At 40.3% G+C, this 11,715-nt stretch overlaps 1 protein-coding gene across 1 annotated transcript; it reads left to right on the top strand.

The window, feature by feature from the left end:
• On the top strand, nucleotides 1–11,317 carry clu (clusterin). The gene is made up of 10 exons (XM_083934500.1): nucleotides 1–55; nucleotides 4,381–4,541; nucleotides 5,339–5,487; nucleotides 6,180–6,350; nucleotides 7,057–7,227; nucleotides 7,439–7,649; nucleotides 8,572–8,712; nucleotides 9,574–9,794; nucleotides 10,354–10,544; nucleotides 10,655–11,317. Exons 2-10 carry the CDS (start codon nucleotides 4,427–4,429, stop codon nucleotides 10,665–10,667), a joined length of 1,383 nt encoding a protein of 460 aa, XP_083790626.1. The 5' UTR covers nucleotides 1–55; nucleotides 4,381–4,426; the 3' UTR covers nucleotides 10,668–11,317.
• Nucleotides 11,318–11,715: the final 398 nt, after the last annotated feature.

Consider the following 11,715-nt stretch of genomic DNA (forward strand, 5'->3'; position numbering starts at 1 on the left):
AGCGGGGAGAGCGGAGCAGCTTCAGACGGTCTGGAGTCTCAGGAAACACACAGAGGTGAGTCATGGGAGCTTTATTTTTTTATTTTTTTTTGAGAGGCTGCAGCTTGGTGATGCTCAGGGGGAAACTGTCTCTTTACATGAAAGCTGTGATAACAGTGTTATGATGATGCATGTGAATAGAGTGCAACACATTTCCCATGTTTAACTTATGACATGTGAACATGTCTAACTCGGTTGTGTAATATGTCTTGATTTCATTTCTAAAACCTGGTCCCTTTAGTTGTTTTTCTTCACACTGACTCTCAAGGTGACTGCTGTTTGTTTGTTTTTTTGCATTGCTTACTGACTCATGGGTGTGACCTCCATCTTTGGATCAAAACAACTGGATTAGGGCAGATGAGCTCATGATGTGGTTGATTCACACACTCTAGGCTAAGCACACACCCAGCAGCAGCACTAACTGCAGAGCATGAATATAAACAGGCTATTAGATGGTGAACAGTGGTTGACAGTGGTGGGTAGCCTGCAGTCGTACTATTTGCATGCACTGTACAATAATAGCAGCATTTGCAGCATCAACAGTTCTAAAATTGGAAACATTTTGTAATTTTCTAGTGAAGAACTGAGTCTCATTTCTCCATAAGCACATGACAAGTAAATCCACTGGGTGCAGACATCTCCGAACACTTCAAATGAGGCCAAAATGAGGCCACATGTGCAGGTGTCCCATTTGTTGTAAGTGGAGCCCACATGATCCAGATTAGATTCATTGTTCCTCCTTATTCTGGGATTAGGAGAGTCCTTCCAACATTACTGAAAGTATGTGTTACAGCAGCACAGATATGAAGTATAAGGTGAAAACAAACAGTGAATAGCTATCTAGATTAAATAAAAGGGAAGTTAAACAAATTACATTTAAATATTTGTGCAAAGAAGTTCAGTGGTGCAACTCTGACAACCTCGATGCATGAAATGTAATATGTTTTATATAACATACATAATAATATATTAGAGTATGGTTTCAACAAGTGATTATTTTCATTATCACTTAATTGTTTGATTATAAAATGTTAGTTATTAATGTCAAATGTCTGCCACAGTTTCCCTGAGGCCGAGGGGACTTCTTCAAACTGCTTGTTTTGTTCGCACAAATGTCCCAAAGCCAAATATTTTACTTTTGTTTTTCACAAAAAAAACCAGCCAAGTATTTACATCTGCAATCTGGCAACTGGAGCCAATTAAGTTAAAAATGACAAATGATAAAAAATAAGCGACAAATTCAGCTTCCTAGGAAAGAATATTGTGTTATATGCACACTTTAAAGTAATATTACAATGCTATGGATTTGATAGAAATGGGAGACAGTGCCATGATATAGAATGTTATACAAGAATACCAATATAATCGTAATTTAGTGATATATGTTATGTTATGCAATGTAAAATAAGGTACTAGTTTTCAATATTGACTCAAAGAAAATACTCAGACTCAGGTTTTACTGTATTTTACTTCATGAGGCTGAAACAGAACTTTCTGGAAGCCTTTCAGACAACATGTGGACTGTTTGCATACTTTCAGTTGTGTAACCAGGATCTCTGCAGCTGGTAGTCAGCAAATAATGTTGTTTGACCTCTGCATTGTAAATTATTTCTCCTCTTTTTTCTTTTAACTTTCTTTCTGTCTGTTAAACTCCTTCTCGCTCGGTCTGGTTGTGTTTTTAATGCATTGCTCATTCTTTCCTATGTGCACATCAACTCTTACTCATTCTGCTTTGTTGATTTTTCTCATAATAAAAGGTCACAGTCACTGGTCACAGTGAGCTCCTGTTTACAAACCGTCCACTAACTGGCGTTCTATATTTTAAGAGAGGGGCTTATTGTCACATGAATAATGACCTCATTGTGTCAGCTGCTGCACTGCACTGTTAAACTTGTGAACACATGTAGAGGATAAAGTGGGACAGGTTGGTTTTTTTAGCCCCCAGGTGGGTGTCCAGTCTTTTTTTTCTGTTTTTCACTGCAGATTAAAAGTGCAGAGAATCCGAGCTAAACCATCAGTGGATTTTATTTATGTTCATTATTATAGTTGCTATTAGATTTATCTGAAAGTTGAGAAAATCAATTGTTCAAAACTCACAGTTTTAAGGGATCCAAATGTTTCTATAGATGCCAAATATGTCAAGCTGAAATTCATGAAATAATGCAAAGAACATCCAGAATATTTCATTCATTCATTTAATTTTTTTGGCACAGCCATTATACCAAATATGATGCAAAAAATACGGGCTGTACATACTTTACTTTGCTCGTTTCCATAGGAACAGGAGATGTGGGCGAGTGAAAAACATCACTGAGCAGGGGATGCATCTGAAAACAAAGTTACATAAGATATATTTTTGTTCTAGTGACATTTTGTGTTTCACGTTTTAAAAATATACAGATCAGATAATAAACAAATAACGTTTGTATTGTATATGTCAACATTCACCTTAGCTTAAATCATTTAATGACTTATCAACTTAACTTACACTATATGTGGACACTCCCGTCCATATGTACTTAAACCTGCAATATTTTGCTGCAACAGTGGATTTAATTACTAAGTATAAAGATGTCGCTTATAGTGATGAAGCCAAAAAGAATTATCACCTGACTGCAGTTTCCCTCTTGCTTTACAAGGCTTCAGAGTGTTTTAGCATCTTTTAGCTCATTGTTTTTGTTTTGGGTCAGTCCCAAAGTTCTGATAAACCCACAGTACGCCATTGGTCCAGCCACAAACGCCAGTTAGACACAGTTAGCGACTAGCTGGTGAACATAGTGGAGCATTTAGAAGCTAAAGAGCCAGACACTTGCCTTAGGAGATGGTGGAGACCAAAAACAGAGCTCAAAGAGAATATTGGACCAGCGGTGGTGACTGATAATGAATGATAATGTTGCCATTTCTTGCTTCCAACTACTCAAATATGGCAGCTTCGTCAGTGACCCTCTGCGTCTGATACGGGCGCACAAGCCTCTGACTGTGGCACTGTCAGATCACGTAGTCCATGTCGGAAGGAGTTGGGAATCAACTGCTCGGCCAAACAAACACATGAATTTGGCAGACTGTCGTTTGTTTCCCGTCTGAAAGCAAAAGTCAATATCTGAAGTAAATAACTGAACTATGTAAGTTACGTAACAAAACATACTTGTTTTAAAACAAATCAAGATCTTTGCTTAAACCAGCTAAATAGTTCTATTGTCTAAACCTAACCCTACTCTGCAAGTTTAGAAATGACGCCAATGCGTTGCCATGACAACTTATTATTGGTATTATGTCAGTGTTGTGTTTAGAGCTTGTTTCTGCTGCGTCCCAAGTGGTTGAAATTAATCAGTTAAGCTCACTTTGAGAACCTGTGGACAAAACCAGCCCCATAAAGAAACTGTCAACAAACGCCTTTGGGATGAACTGGAACGCCGGCCGTGATCCGGGCCAACAATCTCTCTAATGCTCAAGGGGCTGAATGGGAGCAAATCCCAGCAGGTGGTTTCAACATCTGGCAGAAAACCTGAAACTGGAGAAGTGGAGGCTGTTATAGCAGCAGAGCAATGCCAAATGGTTTGAGAATGAGATATTTAACAATTACATGTGTAATGTTTAGATGTCCACAGTGTCCACAGTGTCATTGATTCACTTACTCCACCCTGCTTTTTAAATCCTTTTTTTCACATTAAAATAATGTCATTAATTTGCTCGACAATAGCAGACAAACTGGTGCATTAGATCGCCGTGCTGTGCATTTAGAGAGAAGGGAGGATTATGTCCAGCCGCAGAAATCAACAACTGTGTGATAGAGATGTATACTGTCTGGGAAAATCTGCAGGAGAGGAGAAAAGGCTGGTCCATCTGCATGATGACTTTCTCTCTCTGTCTTTTTCTTGTGTGTGAGAATGGGAATAACAATCAGGAACTCTCTCAGTCTCTGTTGACACTGTTGAATAAACGGGCAGCTGGCCAAGCACACGTCAGAGGAAAAAAAAGGGTAAACAGAGAAAAAGGGGCCTGCTGTTCTCTTTCTATGATGCAAAGTTGGTCAAAGTCACAGGAAACACTGATCTGAGGTCAGTTCAGCAAGGTCCTCACCAATGCTTTAAGTGAATGAAATGAGAGAGGAGGAAAATGATCCATTCAGCATCCATCAGTTTGAATTATTTATCAGTGTTGATCAGTGCGGTTATTGTTATGTTTTGCTGTGTAAGGGTGGAAACTGCTGAGCAATGATGGTCATTTTCTAATGCGTAGGCTTCTGTCTGGTGTCACAGCTCACGTCGCCCTCTAGAGGAGATGGAGAGACATTACAACAACATCAGAGCAGGAGTTCAAACTCAATCTTTATGTTTGCAGTTTTTTTCTCATCACTGCCTGCTGGCCCCCGTGAGAGTCAGAGAGGATGTTGATGATTATGATGATGATGAGGAAGAAGGGGTCCAAGTTGCTGGGTGTTATGGCTTTTCTTCTGGCCTCAGCCAACTGCGTCCTTCCTCCATCGGAACAAGATCTTAACCGTAAGTTTCTCTGCACCGCGACAGAAAACGTTATCATTCATTCATCTTCAACCGCTTGTCCCTGTCGGGGTCACGGGGGGCTAGAGCCGATCCCAGCTGACATTGGGCGTGAGGCGGGGTACACCCTGGATAGGACGCCAGTCTTTAGTTTTACATTTTTATTTTATTTAAAAACAAGCTGCTGTCAGGACTTTTTAAATGTATTTTTAATACTGTGAATCTGCCTGCATTGTGATGAAATGGCAGCAGAAATCTCAGTAATACATATAAGCCTGGATAAGTAAACCTAAAGTTGCAGTATCTGATTGGCTATAACACAGGATAAGAGAAAAAATTTATTTTCTTTTGTTTATGTCTCCTAAAATGTATGACCATATAAATTTTTTTTTTACACACTTTTAACTGTGTCTGGAGGAAGATGATGAATTGTATTTTGGTTGAACTGGTCCTTTAAAACCATCTCAGTGTTTCGGAGATTACTAAAACTTTTACCAAATGAAAAAAAAAAATACCCAAAGTGCCTTAAAATGATTGTTATTCCATTCATTTTTATATGAAAATGCCTAAAAATGGAAATTGGGGGATGGTTGTGGCAGTATCAGAGGGTGCAGAACGAAGTGCACAGGCAGGTTCTTCATAATATTATTACATGTAAATAAAGTTAAAGCAACAAAAAGCAAAAAACAGAAATATCCCACATAATTATTAATTTACTTAAATAATCAGTGTGGTCAAAGAGGGTCTGTACACCAGCAGTATATATGTGATACGTTTATTTTGTTGTGTTCTTTTTACAGAGATTTCACTTCAGGGAGAAATGTATCTGGATAAACAGATTGAAACTGCCGTTAACGGAGTGAAGGAGATGAAGAGTGTGATGCAGAAATCTTCAGAGGACCACCAGAAGTTTTTGGACGCCCTGGAGAAAACCAAGGACCAGAAGGAGGTAGAAACATGACACAGTGGGGACAATAAAGTATGTACTTATATCTAAGATTCGGCTGCAAAAGCTTTGAAAGCACTTTCACCAAAAACAGGTGCAAATGCGACGCATAACGTGCATAATTTGTCCACATCACCGAAGGTGCAGCTACTGATAGTTTTTAAAGGTCAGTACAGAACATAAATTAGGATGGAGTTTGTGTAAAAAGGCCTTATAAAGACAAACTTTCAAATTCAAACTCCAGTGACGATACAAACCGTAATCTTCAAACAAATAGAAGCCAAATATATCTCATCATCTTACAGAAACAGAGTTTCTAACCGTCAGATTTTCAAACTTACTGTTTTTTATAACTGTGTTTGGTCTGTGGTGGCACATGAGGAAGTTCTTGTACAGCCCTCATTCTCACCCTTCACAGGTGTCTTTAGATAAATATTTATGTCTAGAGAGTCTCCGCCTGTCTCTGTCTGCTGGGAATCAAGAGTTGAAGGCTGCATCCCACCACTTTGCTTCTGATAACATTTGGGACAGTTCGACACTTTCACACAGGGAAAAAAGTAAAAGACTTCAGCCTGATAACATAATCTCAAGTGAATAAGGGTTCAAACATTACAGATCCTTAGAAAACATGCAACCACTAAGTCCTACGGATCCCGCCAAAATAAGAGCTTGCCTGTTTTTCCGTTTCGCGACAGGAAGCGATGCGTGCGGCTCAGGAGATGGAGGCCAAGCTGGAGCAGGAGGAGGAGGTTTGCAACGAGACCACGCAGGCTCTGTGGGAGGAGTGTAAGCCCTGTCTGAAGAAGACTTGCGTCAAATACTACTCACGAACATGCAGCAGTGGATCTGGACTGGTGGGACGCCAGGTTAGACCCTCACATGCACTCATGCCAGATCATTTATATACAGAGTTTTGATTATAATCCAGATATTAGCTTGTCAGTGCCATCTTTTATCATGGATTTAATGCAGTTTCATCGATTACATATTGCCCTGAGAATCAATGCTGCTGGTTCTTTATAGGAACCCTTAAAGTAACTGTAATGCAAAGTTTCTTTTAGCACAAATGTGCAAAGGGCGGCACGATGGACTGGTGGTTCGCACTGTCGCCTCACAGCAAGAGGGTTCCTGGATGGAATCCCGGCTGGGGCTCTTCCGTTAGGTTAATTGTAGACTCTAAATTGCCCATAGGTGTGAATGTGAGTGTGGATGGTTGTGATAGACCTCGTGTCCAGGGTGTACCCCGCCTCACGCCAAATGTCAGCGTATATTGCGGCTGGAAGATGATTGATGGATGGACAATTGTGCAGAAACATGTTGATTACGAGTGATATCTTTGGAATAAAATAAAAGTTTTAGTCTTCTCTTGACTTCCATAAAATGAAAAGCAATGACTTGAATACTTTCAGTGACGTGTAAATAGTCAAATTTAATGATACTGCATGGTATCAACTCTACAGAAACACACTCCTACTAAAACAAACTCATCTTCAATGTAATGATGAGCTAAAGAAGTGTAGATAGGCTACAGAAGATTTGATTCAAAATCAAAGGTTCTCCTATTACCTGCAGCTGGAGGAGGTGCTGAACAGAACGTCTCCCTTCTCCATCTGGATCAACGGGCAGAAGATCGACGTCCTGGAGCAGGAGGGGCAGCGGCAAAGCAACGAGTTCCAGAACCTGGAGGACAAATACACAGAGATGGCCGACGGTGTGGACAGCATCTATTCAGACAGCATGAAGGTGCTGTTTACCTGCTACACCATAGATATAAACGCTGTAAACGTATGATTGTATTACAGCATTCCTTACATAACGTCAGTCTACCATCTATGCATCTTGAATCACAATCAAGTATTTGTATGCGTCAACAAAAGTTTTAAAGATGCAACAGCACACTCACTGCAGAATACAGACGTTAACGGGCTGTGTGTGTGTCATCGGGGTTTCTCAGGTGGCTGATCACGTGCACTACAGCCCCCCAGTGTTCTTTTTCCCCAATTTCCTGGGACCGTACTCTCACCGCAGAAGTGCTCGCTCTCTCTTCCACGAGCCATTCCAGGGCTTCCAGAGTTTGTTCTCCCCGATGATGGGCATGGGCAGGAACTTCCTCAGCTCTATGGGCTCCATGATGGACATCGACTCAGACGCAGCTCCTAATGACGGTACATTTTCTGACACACTTAAATTACAGCAACTGACTCTACCTAATAGTATTCAGAAGGCTTTTGTAGGGTTTGCGGTTGGTTTGAATTGTCTTTTTACTAATTATCCTGAGAGCACGTTATAGTCTAAAAGATCTTTTAGGTCAATATTTAAGAAGTGTCTTATACATGAAGCAGACTTAAACACTTAAGTAACTAAATCACCATAGCAAACACAGCTGCAAAGATCAGTCATATCAGGAACAATGTCTGCTAACAGAATTTACTGTATCAGCTATACGTCTTACATAAAGCACAGTGCTGAGTTTTCGAGGCCATGTGAAAGAACAAAAAAAAAAAGACCAAAACCTCCTGTATGCACACTGTAGATTCGTCAAGAGGAACTGGGCAAAAATATGACAAACTCACTCAAGTTTAAACTGACAAGATATGATACTACCACTATTACTGTACTGCAAGTTGAAATGAAAAGTCCTTTTAAATTAAGTGCAAATGTATATTTTGTTTACATGTGTGCATATAGAGTGCTGCAAGGATGATATATTTTTATAGGCCAATCCGTATGTTAGCATCGCACTGGTTGCCTCAACAAAAAGTCAACGGGATTTTTCCATTTCCAATATGAATTATTGCAGAAAATCAGCTCTGTAGAGAACAGAAGTTTATGATACACAAATTAACACCACTTTTATGACTTTAGAATTTAAATGTAACCGTCAGAAGTAAAAACAGTCGGCTGATGTCATTTTTAATTTTGGGGGTAATGTCTCAGCGTTTAATACTTTTCCATAGAAAACATCTAAATTTAACATTGTTTTAGTATGTATTTTTAGTAGTTTAGAAAAGGTAAAAACAGCCTTCTATCTGCTGTGGATAAGGGTGTGAATACAATTCCAAACGGTGTGTTTATGTCTGGTCGCAGACGGCAGCATTAATGAGGATGTGATCATCACCAAACCGTTTGGCAATGGCAAGATGACCTGCAGAGAGATTCGCCGTAACTCAGCCGGCTGCCTCAAGTTCCGTGAAGAGTGTCAGAAATGCAAAGACATCCAGCACATTGGTAAGTTAAGTTACTCTGGTGAAGTGTTTTATTCTCTCTTTTAAAGGTTTAATTATAGAGATGATAATATAGACTGTGCGTGTGTAGGACTGCAAAAACAAACAAATGTTGATGCGTAATCATGAGTGGAAAATACACTGAATAAGAATAAAATATGAACAACATACCCTGATAATCACATTAAATGTCAGATGCCATGAAACAATTTCTAATAACGGTTCAAAAGGTTAGGTGGGTGCACTGAGGTCTGGCTGTGGCCTTTCGTGCAGCCTCCTCCTGCAGGAAACCGGAGGTGGATGATGATCCGGAGATGTTTTTATTAGAGCAACACAATTAGGATTTATGATAATGTTGGAAACAGAAAGGGCTTCAAATGAGTGCGTTTTGATTATGTAATATCTTCATTTGCGTTGATGTTTTTGTTCCTCTGACAACAAAACAACATACTGAGACCTTTGAGAAATACAAAGAGGTTCATATTGATTTCACATTCAGAGGGAAGCTTCAGATCGTATAAACACTGAAGTCTGAAATCACTGTGTCTCCTCATGGAACACACTGTACTATCAGGAGTATGTCAGTCCCTACTTTTCACATGTAAAAACAGAGGTTTGCTTTTTCAGTGTCCTGCCGTTTTACTGCTCCGATTAATTACCACAAAGTGAACATAAAGTCACGATGTGATAGACGGATCCGTCATTTAATACGTGGCACACTTCTGCTTGTTTTGCCTGAAGCTTTAAAAACATAATATTAAGCTTCATAAAAGTGTAATGGCCGTGTAATGTCCTCTTCTGATTAATGAAATCCCAACGTAGTCAGTAAAGTGAGTTTTTCTACCTCTACCCTTTCCCTTCGCAGACTGCTCCGGGAGGAAACCTCTGGAGGGACCGCTAAAGGAGCAGCTGGAGAGGGCGCTGGCCACGGCCGAGCGCTTCACACAGGAGTACAACGCTCTCCTGAAGACGTTCGAGGAGAAGGTGTTGAACACCTCCTCCCTCCTGGACATGCTCAACAGAGAGTTCGGCTGGGTGTCGTCTCTGGCGAACAATACCAAGGACGATGTCTTCCAAGTTCAGGCGGTACGACGACCTGGGGGGGGGCTCTTGTGACATCGTTTTTATATTTCATGTTAGTTGCGTTATCAGTAATGGAGTTTCCCTAAATCAACATGTGAATTTCTAACAAGCTGCTACAGACAAATGACTGAAGAAATATCCTGAATTAATCAATTGCGAGGGTCTACACCCAGCATTTCCAATTCTGCTCCTGGAGGGCCGCTGCCCTGCATGTTTTCGGTTTCTCTCTGCTCTAACACACCTGAATGCCTGGTCTACACAGTGAGAAATCAGGAAAAATACTTTCACGATGAACTTGTTTGCAAGTTTTTTTAAGTGTCTTTTTTGGAAATGTTTGTTTTCTTTGCAGCAATACTTTTAATGCATGACAATTTTCTCTGGAAACAATAAAAGCAGCCTTAAATCTTACTTTTAGCCTAATCACACGCAAGTTGGAGTTTGTTGTTGTAGGCATAACAGCAATAATGCAACTTAAGTATTGCATCAGTATTGAAAATGCAGATGTGTTTAGGTCATTAAGATGTGCAGTTGAAAGAAGCTGAAACCGTCCGCTGTGCTGCAGGTGATCAGCAGGGACACTGAGGAGAAGCCGGGCGAGGAGAAGCAGCAGTCTGGAGGGACGAGCGTGTCCGTGCAGCTCTTTGACTCTCCACCTATGACCTTCAGTGTGGATGGGGACATCCCCTGGACCGACCCAAAGTTCTCCGAGGTTGTGGCCAAGGAGGCGCTGGACCGCTACAAGGAAACCAGCGTGTGAGTCTCAAACACATTCAAAGGAATAGTTTGGTGATATACATTTATTTGCTTGAGTTAGACGAGACGATTTATAACCGTCTCTCTGCTCTCCTTCTTTGTTTTTCCAGTGTGGTCAAATAAAGTCCTAACCTGCGCTGTCTGCTGACAAGTGAATGTTCTGGATTCACAAAAATGCGCCTGAAACCCCCGACAATAAACACACCTGGGGGAGAAAAAACAAAACCCTGAAGCCAACACACTGGTTCTGTTGTCCTCTTTAAGTCCTGCTTAACTCAGTTTAACCTCAGAGATTTATACTGTTACATTAGAGCTCTTAGTCCTGCTGTAAGAGAAGATATTCAGTAGATGTAGACCCACTCGTTTCTATAGTACCTTCAACATAAAGGCCTTATATCTTATGTGAGCTGGGCTTTGCAAAAAACAAAAAAAAAAAGGTCATAAATGACTTCTGCTTGAGTTTCTTTTAAAAGTCATTATGTATGTAATTGACTCTGAAGCTGTTGATTGAACTATTTTCTCTACCGCAGTCCAGTAAAAAAAAGGTTTGGGTATGCTGCAAAGATTTGTAAAAAAATAAAGTTTAGAAGGATTTAATTCAAGCCGTTGAAAGACCTGATGTACCCTCCTACAGGTCTCTTTATCAGAGCTGCTCCCTGAGTTGGTTGATTTAAAGATTTAAGTTGGGAAGTAGGAGTTGTCTGGTTCAGGATCGCTGTGAGCCCCTCTGTAAAAGCAATTTATAGAGCTCTAATAAAACCTGCTCAAACCCATTCAGTGTCTGTGTGTTTCTATGGACAGTTTTGCTGATATTTGTGTTAAACTGAGAGTCAATTACACTTTTGTAAAACACAGTTTTCCTCGTGGAACCAAAATGTGTCGTTGTTGCAAATGGTGTTCAGGGATTATTTATCAAACTCCTGAAATGGAAATTTTGTGTGTGTGTGTGTGTGTGTGGGGGGGGGGGGGGGGGGATTTTACAATGTCAACAATAAAATAATAAATTAAAGCTTAAAGTAGCAATGAACGGGCACTCGCACCTGTCCCCCCATATCATTTTGCTAGGAAAGAAGACGCTTCTCCATATTTACCAAAGTTACTAGTTATGAACTGAAATATGTTCAATACTTGATGGAAGGACGTTATCTTTGTGTTTTGGAGAGGGGATACG

This window comes from Echiichthys vipera, assembly GCF_963691815.1.
Source record: "Echiichthys vipera genome assembly, chromosome: 19".
Lineage (NCBI taxonomy): Eukaryota > Metazoa > Chordata > Actinopteri > Perciformes > Trachinidae > Echiichthys > Echiichthys vipera.